At 36.4% G+C, this 21913-nt stretch overlaps 1 protein-coding gene across 2 annotated transcripts in view; it reads right to left on the reverse strand.

The window, feature by feature from the left end:
- The window catches only part of LOC145683741 (uncharacterized), a 179973-nt gene that overhangs the window by 138505 nt on the left and 19555 nt on the right, over positions 1–21913 (reverse strand). For both annotated transcript variants that reach the window (XM_081755271.1, XM_081755272.1), the window contains exon 2: positions 8543–8642. In XM_081755271.1, coding sequence (XP_081611397.1) covers positions 8543–8642 — 100 coding nt within the window. The remainder of the gene's footprint in view (positions 1–8542; positions 8643–21913) is intronic.

Consider the following 21913-nt stretch of genomic DNA (forward strand, 5'->3'; position numbering starts at 1 on the left):
AAAGCAAATATAGAACGAAAATGGTGATGCAAAGCACGAGGTAAAGAGAAGAGAGAAGAAATTGTGTAGATTTTGTGAATACAGCGGTGATCACACTCTCTTATAACACTCTCAAGCATGTGTACTGTGATGTTCTCGGTGTTTCTGGTAATGCGCTTTCTGAATTGATGCAATGTAGCTGGAAGTGCAGGGATGTAAACATTGTCTAACAGCAGAAAATTACACAGTAAGAACTCCCACAATGTCAGGTCCGGTGAACGTGGTGGCTTTATGCAAAATGTGTTGTCTGTGGCCGTTGCACGACCAATCCAGCTTCCTGGCAAGTGTCGATTTAGGTATCCCCAGAAATTGATATGCCAATGTAGAGGGGCCCTGTTTTGTTGGAAAATGAAGCTCTGTTCCTCCTCTTTCGGGAGTTGACCATTAACCAACCTTCCAAGATGTCAGTATACAAGTGTCCCGTGATAATGTTCTTAGTAGTAAAAAAAAAAATAAATAAATAAATAACAAAACATAGGCATATTGAAGTATCTTAGAAACGATACAAGAGACGTCAAGTCACTTGGGGCCGTCACGGTGTACCTCAATAACAGCGCGCTGATGTTCTGATCTCCTTTGCGCTTGTTGACTTTACTGTACAGGCCCGCAACTAGCCTCAGAGGTTTGGGGGCATGAATATGTTGGGGGGGGGAGGCAAGTGATTAAAATTTTCCTAGAATTTTTTTTGTATTAATAATAGCATTTTATATTGATGTCTTGAGGGGCCACGAAAAGTTATGGGGGCCAGACCCCCCTAGCCCCCTTTTGGTTGCGGCCTTTTACTGTAGAAATGAAATGTTGCTTCATCACTCATGATGATAGGTCAGAAACATAGACATTACACTAAAATGATGAAAAACGATTGGAAATTTGCGAAAGGTGGTTGTGCAGAACAGAGAAAATTAGTTAGGTCGAGCGGAAAACGAATGAGAGAGTGTATTAAATAGTGTGAGAGAAAAGAACAATTTTAGATATTATTAAGAAGAGGAACTCGTTAGGACAGCGTTTCTCAAAATGTGGGTCGCGACCCATTGATGGGTCGTGGGTCGTTTTTGTTTTCGATGGGTCGCTGGAAGTTTTTCCTTGTCATTATGGAAATTTTATTTTGATGTTGTGAAGTACTATTCAGGAAATGAAAATTGGAAGCGTTTGTTAATGAGGTGAACAATACAGTAAGTGGTTACTCAGAGCCCTGATTACTTCCTTAAAGACATAGAAAAATGTAAGCAACAGCGATGGCGGGGATCAAGACTAAATACAAAAAACGACTGCAAGTGTCCAATTCCTTGCGCCTGATAGTAGCCTAATTCGTCAGCGTGGATATTAATACAGTTATTAATAAATATCGAAAACAAGCACATGCATCGCATCCGACTCATTATGAATAATTGTACAGAGATTTTGGATTCCAATTACTTTTTGTATATCATGTGAATTTTTAATTTTTTTAGTCTAGGAAATAACAAATTAGAGATATGGTTTACAAAATTTAATTAGTTTGAAAGACACCCTCATTACGTAAAATGTCCATGTGTATTTGAATAAAAGTAGGTGGGCCACAAAATACAGTTTATTATTTAATGTGGGTCGCGGTAACAATAAGTTTGAGAACCACTGCGTTAGGACATTGAATAAGAAGGAGCGGTATAATGAGGGATGTTTTAGAGGGTATGGTCGCACGAAAGAGAGGGAGGGAGCAAAGAAGACTACACTTAATGGACGATATCAAAACAGAGAAATCATACGTGAAGACGAAGAGGTTAGAGTAACACCGTGGAGCATGGAAGCTTCTCAGTTGCAGCAAGTGACCTGGCAACACTGGTAGAATACCTATAAATGATCATGAGTCGTGGTGATTCGTTTCAGCAAACTCTTATTTCTAATATGAGAAAACATGAGACTCTCAAAAACTTAGAATAACTTCACGTAACATGAGATGCCATCTTTGTATTACACGTAGAACTCATATCGAATGCGGGGGGCGCGGTGGCTCAGTGGTAGAGCGTTCACCTCTGGTGCTTGGGGTCGCGGGTTCGATCCCAGCCTCCGCCAAGTGAACTTTGTGGTGGACAAACACCGTGCTCGTGGGTTTTCTCGGGGTTCTCCCGTTTTCTCCCACTTTCTTCATTCCACCATTTCACTCATCTCTCATCATCACCGTCTCCTTTAGCCTAACCGGCATAACCGTGGGACGTAAAACTTAAAGATTTCATTTTATTTTTTTTTTCATATCGAGTGCAACTGAAGTCGGAATAAAACTTCAAACCTTCCTCTAAATTTGTAACCTCATATATTTTATTCAGGTTATTAGGTATCTCACATGTCAGAGTGACAAACTCCTTGATCATGTCAAGAGTATTGCAGCCCAGCGCCGACAGAAATATTGAAACCGAAAGTTATGATTTAATACAATGATTTTAACATAAGATTTCTTCATATTTGTTAATACGAAGATTGCCCAGAAAGTACCAGACGTTTTGATTTTTTTTATTAAAAAAAAGAAACAGAATGAACAAATCAAACTATATTATATACATTTGAAAAATACACGCTTAAGCTATTTTTCTACATAATCGCAATGCAAATTAAGGCACTTATCATGCCGTGGCACAAGTTTCTCAATACTGTCAAGGTATAAACCTGCCGCCTGCGATTTGAACCACTGGCTTACACCGGCATGCAGTTCGGCGTCAGTATCGAAGCGTTGTGTAGAGAGCCATGTCTTCATCGCTGGAAAGAGGTGTAGCCGCTTGGCGCCAAATCCGGGCTGTATGGTGGGTGATCAAACACCTTCCATCCAAAACCATCCAAGAGTTCTCGGGTACGCTTGGCCGTGTGTGGGCGTGCGTTGTCGTGAAAAAAACAACACCTTCACTCATTATTCCATGTCCGTATACTTCAGACAGTTGGCGATGGATTTCAATTGGCCTGTTTCTTTTTTTTTTTTTCAAAAAAACCTAATCACAGAACACACCTCAGAAGAGGCGGGGTTTTCTACTGCACATTGTAAATGTCACAGAAAGCATAGCAAGAGCGTCACAGTTCTCACACTACCTCAGCTCAATGCGTACTGAGTGTCGCAATAGTCTGACACCAAAATGGCGACTCTAGCCCTACCAGTGAACTTGTAAAAATGTAACGCGTTACAAGTTACTTTACTTTCCCTTAAAACGTAACGCATTACTTGTCCCAAAAAAAAGTAACTGTTACCCTACTTCGAAAGTAAATTGTTATTAACGCGTTACTTTTATGTCAGAAACTTTGAATATGTAATTTCAAAATATCTTATTACTTGAATTTCCGTACTACTACTACTACTACTATTATTATTATTATTATTATTATTATTATTATTATTATTATTATTATTATTATTATTATTATTATTATTATTATTATTATTATTATTGCACATTCTGATTTTCCCCAATCATCGTAAACGTTTAGAACTGTAGGTTGATAATAGTAGCGCTGCTATATCCTTTCATGTAGACAGTTACTTTATTGGATATTTAATGTGCCTCGCTGACTTTATAAATGCAATAATATTGCACGTGCTGAATCGTTTTATGTAGATGCAAGAATAAATTCTTACTTGACAGCTATATGAACATTTTCATATAATGTAACACTGAATAAAATACCACACTACGTTCGAAAAAATGGCTGATTACACTAGTTAACAAATTTAAACTTTTTGTTTGTTACATGAGAAAAATCACCTGATCTTAAAGGAACTTTTTGCGCTGAATTCGAATATGCACTCGGTTTCTCTCCATCACGTACAGTTTTCCCGTAACAGAGGGATTTTCGGGAAATTCCCTCAAAAATTTCCCTTTTTCAGATATTTTATTCCCCTAGCTCCTGTCCCCTTACATATAGTAACATAGAAATTATACCTAAGTATACCTTGATTTATATTTAATAAACCCTAAAAGTTTCGTAAAAATCGCTTCGTTCTTTCTAGAGAATAAATATATTTGTATGTATACTGTGTGCACTGTTTATTGCACCTGATAGACCTCCTGAGTTAGATCTCCTGAGTTGGGGTAAAAACGATTTGCTTTATTACTACAAACACAGACATAAGAATGAATATTTACAATAGTCAACAACACACTTGTATTGCTCTCTGTAAATTAGAAACGTGTATAAAAATAGAATGTACTTCCAACGTATATTTTTTTTTAAACGTACAGTATATGTATATCTTAATACATATATATACAATTCTCCAAGTTTTTTCGTTTTGTTCATGAAATGGTTATCAATATTTGTTATCAAATGTAACAGAATGCAAAAGAACTTCTACTTCCCGAGCCCCCTACCAACTGGGAAGAGATATGGCCAAAAGACTCTGATGATGATCACGACCTTGATGATCCATCGACATCAACATGTACATCCAAGGATCCAACGTTCATCCCTGACTGTGTTCGCGAGCCACATTTCATCCGGCAATGTGAACTTAATGACCTAGTCCGTGATTTGCACCTGACAAAACAAGAGGCGGAACTTCTGGGATCAAGGCTCCAGCAGTGGAACTTATTGGATGCAGAAACGAACATATCAATGTACAGGAAAAGGCATGTTCAATTTTCAAGCTATTTCTCAATGCAAGATAATGTGTGCGTATGTACGGATATAAATGGGTTGATGGCGGAGCTAGGAATTCCTTACGTTCCAGAAGAATGGATGTTATTTATCGACGCGTCAAAGGTCAGCCTTAAAGCTGTCCTTTTACATAATGGAAATAAAAAAAACCTTCTATACCACTTGCGCACTCAGTGAAGATTAAGGAATCCTATGACACAATGTCAACTTTGCTAAATCTTATAAATTACAAGGACCATTGTTGGCAAATATGTTGTGATCTCAAGGCAGTTGGTATTTTATTAGGACTGCAGTGCGGTTACACGAAGTACCAATGTTTTTTATGTTTATGGGATAGCCGAGCTGATGACAAACATTATGAAGTGAAGGAATGGGAACCTAGAGTGAATTACGTACCTGGAGAATGCAACGTCAAATACGCTCCTTTGGTAGATCCTAATAAGATATTACTACCGCCACTTCATATCAAGTTAGGACTTATGAAAAACTTTGTCAAAGCCATGGACACATCTGGTGAAGGTTTCAAGTATTTGTGAGGTAAGTTCTCTAACCTGAGTGATGCTAAGATTTCAGCGGGAGTGTTTATTGGTCCCCAAATTAGGAAATTAATGCTTGATGATAGCTTTGACAGCAAGTTAAACAGTGCTGAGCTAGCTGCCTGGACAGCATTTAAGTGTGTTGTGCGCAACTTTCTGGGCAATAACAAAGCTGAGAGTTACATAGAAATCGTACAGGACATGATACAGAAATACAAAGAGTTGGGTTGTAGGATGTCTTTAAAAATCCACTTTTTGCACTCCCACCTCAGCTTCTTTCCTGCTAACCTAGGTGCTCTCAGCGACGAACAGGGGGAAAGATTCCACCAAGATATAATGGCAATAGAGAAAAGGTACCAGGGACGATGGGATCCTTCAATGATGGGGGACTATTGTTGGGGTCTTGTTAGAGAATGCAACATTTCTTACAAAAGAAGGAAGTAGTGTACGTTTTTGTAACCCAATGGAAGTTTCATATATTGTGATAGTTTTGATTGTCTTTTCATGACCTTTTGGTACATTTGTATTATTGTTTATTGTAAATTGTCACACTTGTAAATTATATTGTATTATATTTTATATATGTGTTTGTGGTAATAAAGCAAAACGTTTTACCTCAACTTAAGAGATCTGAAAGCATTACTATAAGGTGCAATAAACAGTACACACAGTACACATACAAACATATTTATTTCTCTAGAAAGAATAAAGCGATTATTACGAAACTTGGAGGGTTTGTTAAATATGAATCAAAGTATACTTAGGTATAATTTCTATGTTAGTATATGCAAGGGGACAAGATCTTGGGGTGTAAAATAAACGAAAAGGGAAATTTTTGAGGGATTTTCACGAAAATCCCTCTGTTAGGGAAAATCGTACGTGATGGAGAAAAACCGAGTGCATATTCGAATTCAGCGCAAAAAGTTCCTTTAAAAACAGGTATTTCCTTTTATGTAATAAAACCTTTGTTAACTAGTGTTATTGTTATTCTGCTAAACTAATTATATAATAATAACAATGTTGTTATGTAAAATTAAAAATACAGAATATAGAGAAGCATTACACTACAACTAATAAAATGAGAACACATGAACTTGGAGCGAATCAAAACTTGCTAGTAACTCTAAAATCGATACATGCCTTTTAAATCTAGTTGTTCCAAACTCTATAATCAACGGGACTCTAGGATACGCAAACTGATCTGATAGAACTCCAATATTACATACCATCAACAAACTATTTTCTAGTAATAAAGTAGGCCTGCTCATCTGTCACAGTATATCCATATTAACCCCTTACTGCATGTCGTTAACTATGGCACCCTAGCTGTTGATAAATATTTCCCGCCGAGGCACTTCAGAAACTTTAGTTTCAAAATCTGACCAGCATCATCCTCAGCTTTTAAGAAAAACTATTCTTTTAAATGTTCGAACGGTAAAATATTGCACTCTCCATCTTTATAAAGACAACACCAATCCAGGGGCGGATGCAGGACGGACTTCTAGGGAGGCGGTGGGTTGTAATACTGCTCCTTATAGCTACTTTTTAAGAGCTCCAAACTCTGAGATGGATGTTATATATAGTCATATAAAGTTATATATAGTTATATATATATATATATATATATATATATATATATATATATATAGTTATATATAGTTATATATACTCATAGTTCAGTCATTGAATGTATTAATTTTGAGCTGTCAAAATCTTCCAGGTGCTTGCAGTCAGTACATATGATTTCCCTGAGGCTGTACTCATCTTCCAAAAACAGCAATTGGCAATAAGATCTTATCTCATTTTTTGTGTGTCGGTCACTGACATAGTTCATGCTCCATTGCTCCATTTTGAGAAATTACTTACAGGAAAGAACTATTAGTTTCCGAAAAAATATACATATATTGTAGTTATTCATCGGAAATGTAAAGAAAAAAAAAAGAAAAAAAAGTAATACAAACTAGGTATTACCTGACCAGCGAACGAGTGCGTGCGGCCGGTTTTGGAACTAAAATGCAAGCAGCAGTGTTTCTAACCGGATTACTTGTAATAAATCTATCACAGTTCTTTTTGTCGTCTTCGTAATAAAACACTTCACGCATATGCTCAAGTCAGGGGCAGATCCAGGGTGCGGGGCGATCGGGGCGATTCCCGCACCAGAATTGGATATTTTTTTTTATTATTTTAAAAATAAAACTTAAGAATTTTCACCTTTGTATTATAAATGTAAAATAAAACTAAAATATGTAGCTCTTACTTTTTTTTTCTTTTACGTTGCAGAAGTCAAATAAAGCAATAAATTGTAAGAAATTACTTACATTGGCGTTGTTGTTCAAAAAAATGTTTACCTTCGAAATCGCATGTGGCCATTTCTGTTCTAGAAATTGCAGACATTAGCTACTTCTCCTTTTCTAAATTTATTTTACTTTGTTTTCAATATACTCTTACCTTGATTTAACTTCGAACGAACGTCCCCCAAATATTCAGCCTGGATCCGCCCCTGGCTCAAATTAAGACAAACAGTTTCAAAAGTTATTGAAGTTATTTACAGAACATCTTAAGTAACAAGAAAAAAACAACAAAAATTACACCCTCCATATTTACTTACGAACAAACTAGCGAGCAGCATTTTACAAGCTGCTCCTGTTTTATAATGACATCGAATAAAACGCAATCGATTTTTATACAATCTGCTTAATACACGGTAGAAGCTCACTGAATTGTCAATTGTGCTATGTTGTTCTTAAATTGATAATTTCCATTCATATATCACTATTCACAATACATCTCTATTACTGCAGGAATGGTTCACTACGACCAGATAACTTACGGCGTTCTTTACTAAGCGTAAAGAGATTCGGCTATGCATTACATCTAAACTGCCACTTTTAAAAACCATTGGATACACTGCAGAATGAAACTCTCCGCTCCCCTGTCCCTCCGCGCTTGCCAAGAAACTGATGTAAACACAACAGCAGCGCCATCCTCCCAAAACCACACTGCTATCCTGGTCAGGTAATACGTTAATTAAAATTTTGTGACGCGCTACCGCTACAGTTACTTCGGAAAAAGCGTTACTAGGAAACGTTACTTAAAATTAACACGTTAGTTACGTACGTTACGTTACTTCCCAAGACTGAGCCCCACTTACTGCCGCGATAGGCCAAAACGTCTGGTACTTTCTGGAAAGCTCTCGTGTTAAACATGCAACCTATAGCATTCATAAGTAAATAATAATAATAATAATAATAATAATAATAATAATAATAATAATAATAATAATAATAATAATAATAATAATAATGATAAATTAAGACAGATTTAGTATTCTAAATATAAGATATTGTTGTTACCTTTCGGAATGTCTGGTTCAATGAAGTCGCTGAATGTTGTGTCAACCTCGTCGTTAAGTAAAGCATCTTCTTTCACGGGAACAGATGCTACAAGGGCGATCTGAAACAGAGAGAAACATCCGCATTAAACAATACTGAAAACTATTGTTTACATAAATTTTGTCGTTTGTTTTCTTAATACTGCTATAGAACATCACGGAAGATTCATGTCACGTGAGATAAATGACAAGCATTCGTAATTTTCAGGAGGTTAATCATAGTCTTTTAAAAAGTATTCGGTATTCTTTCGGTTTATCTTACCAAGAGCATGCGAAGTGGGATGTTGAAGATGGACAATAGGGTAATATAGTCTGATGAACAACAACATATAAGTATACTCCTATAATTACGCGGACGCATTAGGCTGATTATACACTATTAGATAAACCCTAGGAAATATCTTAGGACAAATGTTACGACATATCTCGTAGGAAATTCTACCCTTTTGTGTTATACATGTGAAGATTTTTCCTGTTTCACATCCTACGAAGAGGTGCTAGGTCTCGAAACGCATACTCGGCCAGCAGTGCCTTCTGCCTTGTATCTCTGTAGAGGTAGAACGTTGACTTTAACTAACTAACTTTATGGCCTACGGAATCCGGAGGTTCAATGCCGCGTTCACAAAACCTCTCCACTGATTTCTATCCTTAGCCAATTGGATCCAGTTTCTACTCTGTATCTCTATCTCTGCGAGATCCATCTTAATATTGTCCTCCCATCTGCGCCTAGGTCTTCCTAATGGTCGTTTTCCGATTGGTCTTCCAGTCAAGTCGTTGACTTTGTATTATATAAAAATGTATGATCCTCGTATGCACTAGTGGGGCCGCGGTGGCTCAGTGGTAGAGCGTTCACCTGTGGTGCATGGGGTCCCGGGTTCAAACCCTGCTCCCGCCAAGTGAACTTTGTGGTGGACAAACACCGTGTGCATGGGTTTTCTCGCGGTTCTCCCGTTTCCTCCCACTTTCTTCATTTCATTCATTTCTCATAATCACCGTCTCCTTTAGCCTAACCGGCATAACCGTGGGACGTAAAACTCACAGATTTCATTTCATTTCGTATGCACTAATAAATGCGCAAATAGCATCTTTGCTGGCGGGAAGGAAACAAATTTGTTTTTATTTTCTCTCACCTGATGTCGCTTAAATCGAAATTTTACGAATTTTCTTTCCGAAATACAGCGTGCTCTGAACAAGAAAAATCTCATAGAATCGTTCAAAACATAGGAAATGACATGCGATCTGATGCCATACACGTTCAGATTTTGACTCTAGGAAAAATCGTAAGAGATTTCGCAGGGTTTATCTTACAGTGTATAGCCGACCTACTGCCAGTGATCATTTTAAGTGACTACATGCACAGGGTTATCCTATGATAGACCTTAAAAAACAGGATATATTTATGCTTCTCAAAGTGATTTCAATTAGAAGGTAAATGTCTTGATGACATAAAGATTAAGTATAGTTTATACAACTAAACTTTTACAATACTTATTATAGACACATTTTCTTTCTTTTGCACTCACAGCTTTCTTTTTTATATATATAAAAAAATTAAAGATCAGTTCCAGTCGTATGCAGTGATGCCAACCCGTGGGGAAAATCCCATTTTGTGATTTTTTAAATATAGTTTTTCGGGAAGATATAAAGGGATTTTTTTCGAAATTTACCACGTTTATGGGATTTTTAATAATTCACGTTAATGAATTTTTTTAGAGGGTGGAAAATGGTAGGTATAATGAATCATAAATAATTGTGAAATCAATGTTAATTATCAAATTTTGTCTCAAAGTAGATTATGAAAGTGCAAGTGGTTTGTGGAGTGACTTAACTCATGTGTGATATTCAAAAATCAAAAACAAAGCAACACATATTGTACTTCATTTCTGAAAACAAACTGTACTTGTTTTCGATTAAGGACAGTATCTATTCGTAAATTATTTTATAAACATTGAAAACTCCTTACTCAGATACGGTATCGAAACAGTGAGTAATATACAGCTGATTATTATTTTTCATATTCTAGGTATATATATATATATATATATATATATATATATATATATATATATATATATATATATATATATATATATATATATATATGTGTGTGTGTGTGTGTGTGTGTGTGTGTGTGTGAGGGGTTGGATGGCAAGCTGGGGTAAGCCACTTTTGAGATATTGAGACTTAAGCCACTTTGCCGTTCACCAGTGGTGTATTTAGGCTTGCAGAATTTTCACATTTTCAGGCAAACCCCCCCCGAAAGTTAGCAAAGCCCTCCCCGAAACAAAATCGTAAATACGCCACTACCGTGCACGGTGATCGTGAATTCGAATTTACGACGTTCTTTATGCCTCCATCTCTTGGCCTATTTATAACTCTGAGATACGCAACTTATAGAGGTCTATATATATATATATATATATATAATGTGTGTGTGTGTGTAAAAATCAGTATTACGTGGGAAATTCAATGGCGAGATGGGATATTTTGCCTCTCGAAATGGGATTTTACTATGTTGAGGCAGGGGCGTCAGTTAGGGGGGGCAGGGAGGGGCATTTGCCCCCCCCCCTGAGTTTGAGATGTATATAATTTTATCAATAGAATAGTAGTAAATCCGTGAAAAACGCGAAATTTTACTTATATCAAGGGGTGTTGCCCCCCCAAGCAAAATCTGAAATGACGCTCCTGGTTTGAGGATTGGACCGTGTTACTTCCAGTACAGTTCTGCACCTAATATATGGGAGCTTCGCTGTAGAGTGTAATCTAGTTTCAGTTTATGGCTGGTTTAGAGAGACAAGTTTGGCCAATAGATGTCACTACAGTCCTCGCATCTTTCTCATGTATTTTTTACCTTTCACGAAAATTCACGATTTCTCTTACAAATTTCAAACTACGGACTTCAAATTTTTAGAGAAGGAACTTCATACCCTATCAAAGGCAACGATCCGTGCCGATTTTTTACTTGGAATTTTCTTCATTGTTGAAATGGATTAATTGTTGAAGTTGGATATCAAAATCTTTAACTATATACTGTTTCAAGAATGAAGAAATTTTTAAATTAAGATGATAACTTGTTGTCTACCATAAATTAACTTGTTCGGGAATCGAACAAGAGACCCCAAGCACCAGAGGTAAGCGCTCTATTACTTAACTACCGTGTGCCTAGGTGGATACAGATGAAACAGTATTTGTCTGTAAATGAGGGATATCTGTTATCCAAAGTTTACAGAAATTTAGATTACTTAAAGCTCGTGGTAATTATGTATAGTATAGTGGAAGTAAAGGTACACTCATGTCCAAAATTATTGTCGCATGTCTATAAATATGTTGTTGTAGGAATATAATTTGATAATGAATTCGCCAGGTAGGGTAAAGCATACAGTCATTGGCCATCAAATAGTGATTGGCCACATTGCGATTAAAAGTACAATAATAAGGACGTGCTTCGAAATTTCTCGTAATTATGTTGCTGAAGCGGACGGCGATTGTCTTTTCTTTGTTTGTAAATCGTCATTCTTCCGCAAGATTGCGCCTTTGTAATGCTAGAGTTTCGGAAGTGAAGACATGTGCGGATCAGTCTGAAATTCTAGGTAAGTCTTATGAAATTCTTAAGGATTCTTCTAACAATAAATCAATCGCTTTCAGGATTTAAAGTTGTTTTGCTTGTGGTAATTGATGATAATGGATTTCTTAAGCTTTAAAGCACTATATAACAGAATTTCTGATATCTATTTTTTTATTTTCTTCATTTTCGGGGGGTGGCTAATAACTATAACCTGATTACTCTTCATTTACAGTCATTGGCCACGTATGCCAATTACTATGTATTTGCGCAGTTAGTAAATTTGGCAATTTAAAAATATTTTTAGCCTTTATTATGCACTTTATGAAACATATCTTTTTCTCACGTTAATCTGAATGTATTTACCAGTTGTTGGCATGGTGGCCAATAACTAAATATATCGGGTGGCCAACCACTATGTACAGTTCTGATTTCTCGATTTTCTGTTTCAGGCTTTGCAGTAGTAATCGCAAGAATGCCAAAAGTTGCTAAAATGCTTTACGATAAGGATATTATAGAGAAGGCTCTCAGTGAGTTACATGAAACAAAAGCATCTCAGAGATCCATAGCAAAGAAATATGGAATTCCAAGAGCTACGTTACAATATAAGATAAAGAACCCCGATTGCAAGAACACGTTTGGTCCTTCCCCTATTTTATCTAAAGAGGAAGAAGAGACTATTGTTCTGTAAGCCCAATTGATATCTGCATTAATACTTATGTTTCTACTTAGGTCTACTAATCTATGTATTCACTTACAAAATCTTAATTCAAACTGCATGGAATCAAACATTAGTCGACCACTAAGAGATGGCAATAATAGTATTGGTGACATTCATAGCATTATTAAACGTGATTTCTTATGTTGTTGTCAGTGTAGAAATTTATATCGGAAACCTAAAATTTGAAGATAGGGCCTATATTTCTAAACTTTATTTCTAGTTTATTAGAGCGACTAATTTATTTTCTTTTTACAATATTGCAGGCTTTTCTAAAGAGACATCCGGAACTGACTCAGCGCACTGTAGAAGATGTAACGTACGCCAGTGCTTGTATAAGTGAGAAAGACATTCTCAGTTTGTTTGAGGAAATATACAGTTATTTACAGGAATCAGGACTGCAAGACATCCTAACACAGCTATGGAGAGTGTTCAACGGAGATGAAACTAATTTTCATGTCTGCCCTTCGAGCGGTAAAGTTCTTGCATTCAAAGGTAATAAAAACGTTTACGACGTAAAAGCGTCCTCTTCCAAAGAAAATCTGACAGTGATGTTCTGCTTCGCTGCCAATGGTAAGTTGTGTCTGCCGATGATTGTTTATCCATATAAAAGAATTCCAAGTGTAATAATAAACTCTGCTCCTGAAGGTTGGGGAATTGGTAGAAGTGAAAACGGTTGGATGAAATCTGAACTGTTTTATGAATATATAGCAAATATATTTTATCCTTATATTGTAAACGAAGGGGTTCAGCTCCCTGTCATCCTCTTCGTTGATGACCACAAAACTCACTTGACTTATCAGTTAAGCCAGCTTTGCAGAGAACTAGGAATAGAACTTATTGCCCTTTACCCAAATTCGACACGTATTTTGCAACCAGCTGATATAGCTGCTTTTAAACCAATAAAATCTGGTTGGAAGAAAGCTGTTAGCGATTGGTACAGGAAAAATCCTAATTGTGTACTCACAAAGGTAAAATTTGCCGAAGTGTTACAGAATGTAATACAAACTTATTTAAGACCTGCAGTAATCATTAACGGTTTTAGAGCATGTGGGTTGATACCTTGGGATCCTAATGCCGTTGATTATTCTAAATGTCTAACAACTTCAGGAACAAAGGTGAGCACAAAGTTATCAGAAAACACTCCCGTTCTTTCATTTGAGAAATTTTGCAGTATTGTAGGTAACAATAAAATTCAAAAATTTGAAGAAAACGATAGAAATGGCCTTCAACAGAAAGATGTAAATGAAGAGAACAATTTTGCCATCTCGTACAATATATGAAAATTTTTCAATCAAAACCATTTGTGTGTAACTAATAGTGCTGATGTGGAAAGGAGCCCGGATGGAACACAACAAATACAGACGAATATTGAGAACGATGGTTATGTGCAAGATGAAAGTGTTCACGAATAGAGTGAAAACATTGGAATAATCGATCCTTTACCAAGCACTAACAGTGCAGTTTCACCTAAAGAAACAGAAAGCCCTCTTTTGAAAACCCAGCATTCCCAAATAATTGTATACTTGGCCTGGCCCGAAACCCCTAAAAAGAAAAGGAAAGAGGAACATAGAAAGAATGCCTTATGCAATAACGTCAGAAAAATACAGGATGTTATGTGAAAAGAAGCTAACAGAAAAGGCTAAATTAAATGAGGACAAAGAAAGCAAAAAGAGAGAACGAGAGGAAACTAGAAAACCCAAAACAACGATGAAGTCACTAGCCCCAAAAAAAGAGAACAAAAAGAAAATTAGATCTCAGTAACACTTTTGAAAGTGGTAAGAAATGTTTTGTTTGTAAAGGTAGTGATTCTAAGCATCTGTTAATCTGTAGCGAATGTGATAATGCGACTCATGAATCATGTGTCCCCAGAAATCATCAAACCAAACATTCCACTCTCACCAGATGATGATATTTATGTATGCCACAAGTGTTTCCACATTGATGATGAAAGTGATGTACCTAGCAACTTCGAGATTGGTGACAGTGATACAGAGTCATTGGCTGAAATATTGGATCTAATTGCAAAAGCTAATTGAAAGAATAATAGCATTGAGAGGGTGATGTTAAGCTCAACTTTGTTACAAAAAGTATGATATGAAAGAAGGACTAACTGTTTATTATTTTTATACTATATAGGCCTAATTTATATAATATTCAAATATTTTTCAAGTAAAGTTACTTTTGTATTTCTCATAATTTCTACATTGTAAACTTTTAAAACTGTAAAAGAAACATAATACATAGAAATTAATATTTTATTAATAGAAATTAATAGTTTTTTTTAAAAATAGCCACAAAATGCATTGTTTCATTTTCACAACCCTAAACTACTTTTGTCAATATAATAGTGACCTTGGTGTTTAATTTCTAGCCTGTAGAACAAAATTGTACTCATATTAAGCTCAAAAATTTTGATTGCGTTTAGTGGCCAATCACTAGTACAAACCCCGGCCAATCACTAAAAAATGTGGCCAATTACTGTACATTTTCGCATATTTTTACAAAAAGAGATTCTATGAAAATGCTGTATAACTTAGAACAAAAAGAATAACCGAAATCGAAAGCTAATATCCCTATAAGTCCACTTAAAAAAGATTAGTTTTAAATTGCAAGAAATAAGGGCACCACTGAACACCAAAGTCAAAATTTTCCTTAAGTGGACATGTATGTGGCAAATTTCATGTCAAAAGACCAGTAAATACGAACAATAAAACGAAAACAAAACTTTCTTGTCCATTTTAGCAACATATTGTTTTATTCATTCTAATTTTCGTATTTATAATTCTTTTCCTATGAAATTTACCACAAATACACATTTCTCGATTATACATATAGTATCAATATTAAAATTACTCTGCAAAATCATTATCAAATTCTATTTTTACAAGAAGACAGTTATAGATATGCGACAATCATTTTGGACATGAGTGTACATAAATTACAAACGATAGGCCACTTTTTCTCAACCTTTTTTTCACTGACAATACATTTTCCAGAACGTCTAGGATACAGCGACACAATTGATTTATACTTATACTATATGTATTAAAATTATTCATGTATTAAAATTATCGCATACTCCTCATTCCTCTATAACAGATGAAACTCCACAATATCTACTTTGTAACCTTAGCTTCTGACCCTCCTCCTTAACTCAATGAGGTCAGTCTATAAATATTCTAGGACTCCGACATTATCAGATTGAAAAATCGAGACAATCAAATCTCAAAGAAAATTTACATTAAAAACAGTGATACCATACTATGAAAATTTACAGCATATTCATAGCTACCATGAATTCACTTGTTGCTGAACTATCATACCAGAATGCTTTAAACGATAGATCATCACTCACCAAAAGTGAAAAATGAAAAGAAATTTTTAAGTTTTACGTCTCACGCTTATGCCGGTTAGGCTAAAATAGACCGTGATGATGAGTAATGAATGAAATGGGGGAATGAAGAAAGTGGGAGGAAACGGGAAAACCCCGAGGAACCCCACGCACACGGTGTTTGTCCACCACAAAGTTCACTCACCAAAAGTGAGTAGCAGGAACTAAAGCGTTTTTCACAGTCCTTTGCACCTTTCAAAAACAAACCGCGTAACTTGATGTTGTATCACTGCGCGCACTACTATTTGCTGATTGGTGAAGAGGAAATTGTTTTGTCTGTTTCCCGCAATATTTCTGCTGCTGCACGTGCATGAATTTCTGCTACTGCGGTGTGCATTACTCGTCTCACTCTCACACTATTGCCGTGATATAAGGCAAAATACCCAATACTATATAATCCCCCCTCCTTTAAGAGCAACTGAACATTGTTATTTTTCTCCCAACTGTAATTATAGATGAAATTACAATAAGTTATTTCAGATTATCAGCTGAACGATAAAGAGATAGCGCTGGTATGTAACAGCAAGCATATTTATCATTATGGGAGATTATTTCTTTTTCATCAATTACCTAAATCATTATGCATATCCATGAAAAACAGATGATACTTTCCCCCCTTAAGTTCAATTTATTGATGTGCTTTCTTACATTGTATAGCATGCGAATGTATATACAAATACTAACTTCAGTATTACAAAGTAAGTAAATAAATATTCTATGAGAACATGAAAATTAGCTATTATAGGTCTTAATTTTCTTCAAGTGAATTGAACATCGTTGATATCGTTTGATAAAGTATTTGCTTTTCTTCTGCACTTATGGGTTTGCCTTGTTTATGTTTAACAGAATAACTCGGAGCAGCAGGTAACCTGCTGGCTTCCTTGGGCGACATCTTTAAATTGTGGCGCGCACTTCGTGTGTTTTGTCATTTGTTGTAACAGCTTTCTCTTACAAATTCGATTTTGGTCCAAGATTTCGATACCATATAGATACATACTTTGAGTCGAAACCTAAATGTTCTTACTGTGCCTTAACAATACATTAATTACCATAATACATTGCATTTGTTGAGTACTATTTGCTCATGGAAGAATAAATTGTTATTAGTATCATTTTCAATGTTGCTAACTCATAGTTATTTTTCAGTTTTTCACAAAGAATGGTTGTCAAACAGTTGTCCCATTTCATGAAAATGGGCTAAGAAAATGAAAAAGAGAAATCAAGTGAACTCGCTGTTCTTATTGAAGATATTAAGTTCCTTGTAGTATTTCAGATCTTTGTTTGACCTTTCATTAGAAATGAGGAAATGGTCATTAAAGAAAAAAGAGAGAGAGTGAGGGGGATAGAGAGAAGTTAAAGAGGATAAAACCTGTTTTACTGATTCATTACAAAGTAATATGAGGCTAATTTTTTCAGTTATAATTTGTATATCGCGCTTTTTAAATGCGATCAGAATAAATGACCATTTAAAAGATGCAAAAACCGAATATTCGGTGCCAGAAATGAAATAATGTACAAAGGAATCTTCAACATTTAAGAGTTTTTATAATATTGGATAGGAATGTTCATAACTTTTGAGTCATTTTTTTTTCTGGCTGCAGTGAAATTAAGAGGAGGTACTATGTGCATGTTAAATAATGTGTCTATTCCTATGTAGAATCTAAAAAATTTCTTGGAATTTGTTGAATAAGATGTCAATAGAGTCTTTATACTCTCATGACTGATATTAGTTTATGGCGTAACTTTTCTGTTAGATATTAAATGAAAGGATAAGTCACGAGGATTCAAAATATATTTTATTGGTATTTTATTACATATAACAAAGGAAATAAAATAATAAATTCTCTATTTAATAAATAAGTAAACTCAGTAGTTTTCAAGTTCTTGCAAAATGAACAATTGCTTGCTCTAATCACTCGCTTGCCTATAATGGAAACGTACAAGAAGCTCAATTTTGAAATGAAATGAAATGTAATTTTTCGAGTTTTACGTCCCACGATTATGTAGGTTAGGCTAAAGGAGGCGGTGATGATGGAAACATGAATGAAATGGTGGAATGAAGAAAGTGGGAGGAAACTGAAGGACCCAGAGGAAACCCACGCACATGGTGTTTGTCTACCACAAGGTTCTCTTGGCGCGAACTGGGATCGAACCAGGAACCCCATGTGCCAGAGGTGAACGCTCTACCACTGAGCCACCGCGGACTCCCAAGAGCTCAATTTTGAATAGAAGTCGTGAGTACAACTGCACATGTTTCTAGATCTGATAATTAACTCCTTTGTAGCTATATGATCTGCGTACTCGTCGTCGGGCGGGAGATCCGCGTTCGATTTCCGGAGGAAATTCATGTAGTTCGGATCAGTCGTTCGGCTGTAGGTCCAAATCTTATAGAACCTTGTTGTTGAAGGGGATGATAAACTTTAATCCATCCATTCAACCATAGATCTGCTACTAGAAACACTAAGTCATCTTGTAATAGTGACTCTGAATCCTAACATTTTAGGTAGATTTTCAGCTAGAGGAAACGATAGGAATGGGAATAGTAAGTTTTAGTTGTAGTTTACACTGGTAGAAGAAATTCAACTTTCTGCTCTTCTTCCTCCTGATGCGTGTCTGCGTTTACATAGTAGTTCAAAGATTCAGGAGAGCAGTGCGTACGCCACTGCAAACGAGAGAAAATGGTTCCGGATTCTCTTATCACAAGCTCATGCCATTTTATTTTTAATCTCATTGTTTTCCCCCTTCAATTTGTGTATTAATTTCTTAGCACAAATTTGCATATAACGTTTTTTGTTTAATTAGTTGGCAACATTTCTGCACTGCAGTCTGCATTGTTTACAAGAGGTGCAAAGCTTCGTGAAAATCAGATTAGATTACTCTTGAGAATTGACTATTGATAACTAATAAGCCAATATTTTTTAAAATATTGCACGAATATTGTCTATTTACATACGTTTTGGAGAAGAACCGCAAACTTCCGATTTTGAACAATTGTTTCGTGCCCACTGACCACCACCCACCGTCACCAACTCTGACCCACTCTGACCAACCACCCAGCAAAACCCATCGTCACTAACTGTGACCCATGAACCATGCCCTCCTCTTCACTGACTAAAAGAGTTTACACATATAATAAAACAAGGCTGTGAAATTATCGGTAATTGGAGTTTGAATTTCTACCGTCAATCGCTCAAGCACCGCTCTGTTACAATACCGGTGGATCTGGCTAAGATATAAAAGGAGCCAAATTACGATGAATTACAACATGATTATCATATATAACTATTTCCTTGTTGAATTACGAATACTTTTCAGTGGAAAATAGGATGAAATTTGAAAGTCTCAAATCAAGTTCAAGGGAGAGAGGGAGAGCAAAATTTGACTTCTTGAAAGCCAAGTACGAAAGTTCTATCCCTGTTATTACAATTACAAAAATCAATATCCAAAAGTATCTGAAGTTCTTTTTTCACTCGGATATACTTATGTCAGATAAGTAAGTAGAAACAAATTTAAAAAGGAGAAAAATAATGGCATTGAAAGGAAATTGTAGACAATTCACTGTCTACAATGCATTGAGCAAAGTGAGACAGAGTGGATCGATGGGTCATGTGGGTCGCTGAGTCAGAGTGGGTCACAGTGGGGGGGTGAGTCTCAGTAGGTGACGCACTGTTGACCTGCGACCCACTGACCCACTATTTCTGATTGGGTAATAGATGATAATGTAAATCCGGGACTCTCGCTGACAGGCCCGTATCCAGAGAGGGTCTAGGGAGCCGGGCCCCCCTAAAATTTTCACGGAAGACTTGCAAATGAACTATAATATGGCGACAAACTATAATACGTTGGATCGGACCCCCCTAACTTCAGCCAGGCCGCCCTACATTTTTGGGCTGGCTACTGGCCTGGTCCCTGATAAATTGGGACGTCCTAAGACCCTATGCATGTCTCATACTTGGGAGTATTTTTTCGTAAAACATTAGTAATACTGTTGAATTAACTATTAAAGTTGAGCTTCCTCTTCACTAAACGGTTAGCGTACGCAAACGCGGATTCGACTCCCAGATGGAGCTCATATGGTTCGGAATCCACGTTAAGCTGCAAGTCCACCTTTCACATAGCCTCGCTGCTTAAAGGGATATTAAACTCAAAATCATTTAAAAAAAATCACTATTACACGTAACAGAATGCAATATTCAGAAAGCAAAGCATTTATAGATAGATTTGAAGAACTAATGAGTGAAATACAATTTAATTTCAAATAAAGCATAGACGTGTTTCTCCTCTACAATTAGTGAACTAAAGCATTAAGGTCGAATACGTCTTTAATTGTTACCGTTTAGGAACTAGACCAAGAATTGAAGAAAAACTGTTTTGTCACGGACGACAAGTACGCTATGCTTAAAGTAAAATTTTACGGAAATTACATTGGCAGAAGTCGATGGATAATTGCAAAATTTGGTTCAAAACAAGGAACGAAAGATGAATAAAATCCAAATATGTAGAAAAACATATAGGCTATTCGAGATTTGAGATCATAAGTCTTGCTAAGTTTTCGTTCGCACGTGCAGGCTGTATTATACTTTCACATAAAACTATCCCGTGTCAAACGTGGTCATTCGGGTGCCTTTTATAGCTGTATTCATTCCTTTGTATGACGTTATCATCCGATTTATGAGAACAGAAATTATAAACGTGAATTATAGCCTCCGAATGGTGAGTAGATATACAGGTACTCTCCACCGGTGCTTACTTAGCAATTCTTCCGTTTTAATCAACAATACAAAGCAGAGTGCTGGGAATTCCAAGTTGAATGGGTCAGAGGTAGGGTTGACACATTCCAAAGCAAAATGTAAGGACACTTCATCATACAGTTAATGAGAGGAGGGGGGAAGTCTTTCCAGGGGCGTCATTTCAGACTTCGCTTGACGGGGGCAAGAGCACGACTGACTTGAAGACTTCCACATTTTGTAATAATGTATTAGTAAACAATCTATTAAAGTATATGTATTCCTCAAACTCTTGGTGGGAGGCAATTGCCCCCTCCTGCCCCTCTAAATAACGCCCCTGAGTCTTTCTAGTGAAAAGCGAATCAAATTTATATAATTGATAAAGAGAAAATGAGATTATTTAAATTACGTATGGTAGACCAGACCTGTATCCACGGGGGGGCTAGGGTGGGCCGGCCCCCCTAATTTTTCACTGGCTCCTCCTAAAAGTTTCACGGTAGGCTTGCAAATGAACTATAATATGGTTGGGTCGGGTCTCCCTAGCTCTACCCCCCCCCATATATTTTTGGCCTGGCTACCGGCCTACGGTAGACCCAATAGACACCTGTTTACGAACCTTTCGGTGTTCTAACAATTCGATTTGCAAAGAAGCTTTCTGAATAATTTTTTCCCTCGGATTGTGATAAACATTTCGGAATACGAACTAGAGTTACCAACCTTCCGGTATTTCACCCGACTGTTCGGTTTTTGATATCTTATCCCGTGTGCGGTACGACCTCAAAACCGGATGTTAAGTGTCCGGTAATTTTCCCTCTTACTAGTCCTATTCCATGTTCTATTCAGATTATTTTGGAGTGACGAAAGGAAATCGTTGGTCGATGAACATGGTTAAAGCAGAGCTCATAATTCGCTTTGATATCTACCTATTAGTC

Source organism: Thermobia domestica, chromosome 4 (genome assembly GCF_964235325.1).
Source record: "Thermobia domestica chromosome 4, izTheDome1.hap1.1, whole genome shotgun sequence".
Classification (NCBI taxonomy): Eukaryota; Metazoa; Arthropoda; class Insecta; order Zygentoma; family Lepismatidae; genus Thermobia; species Thermobia domestica.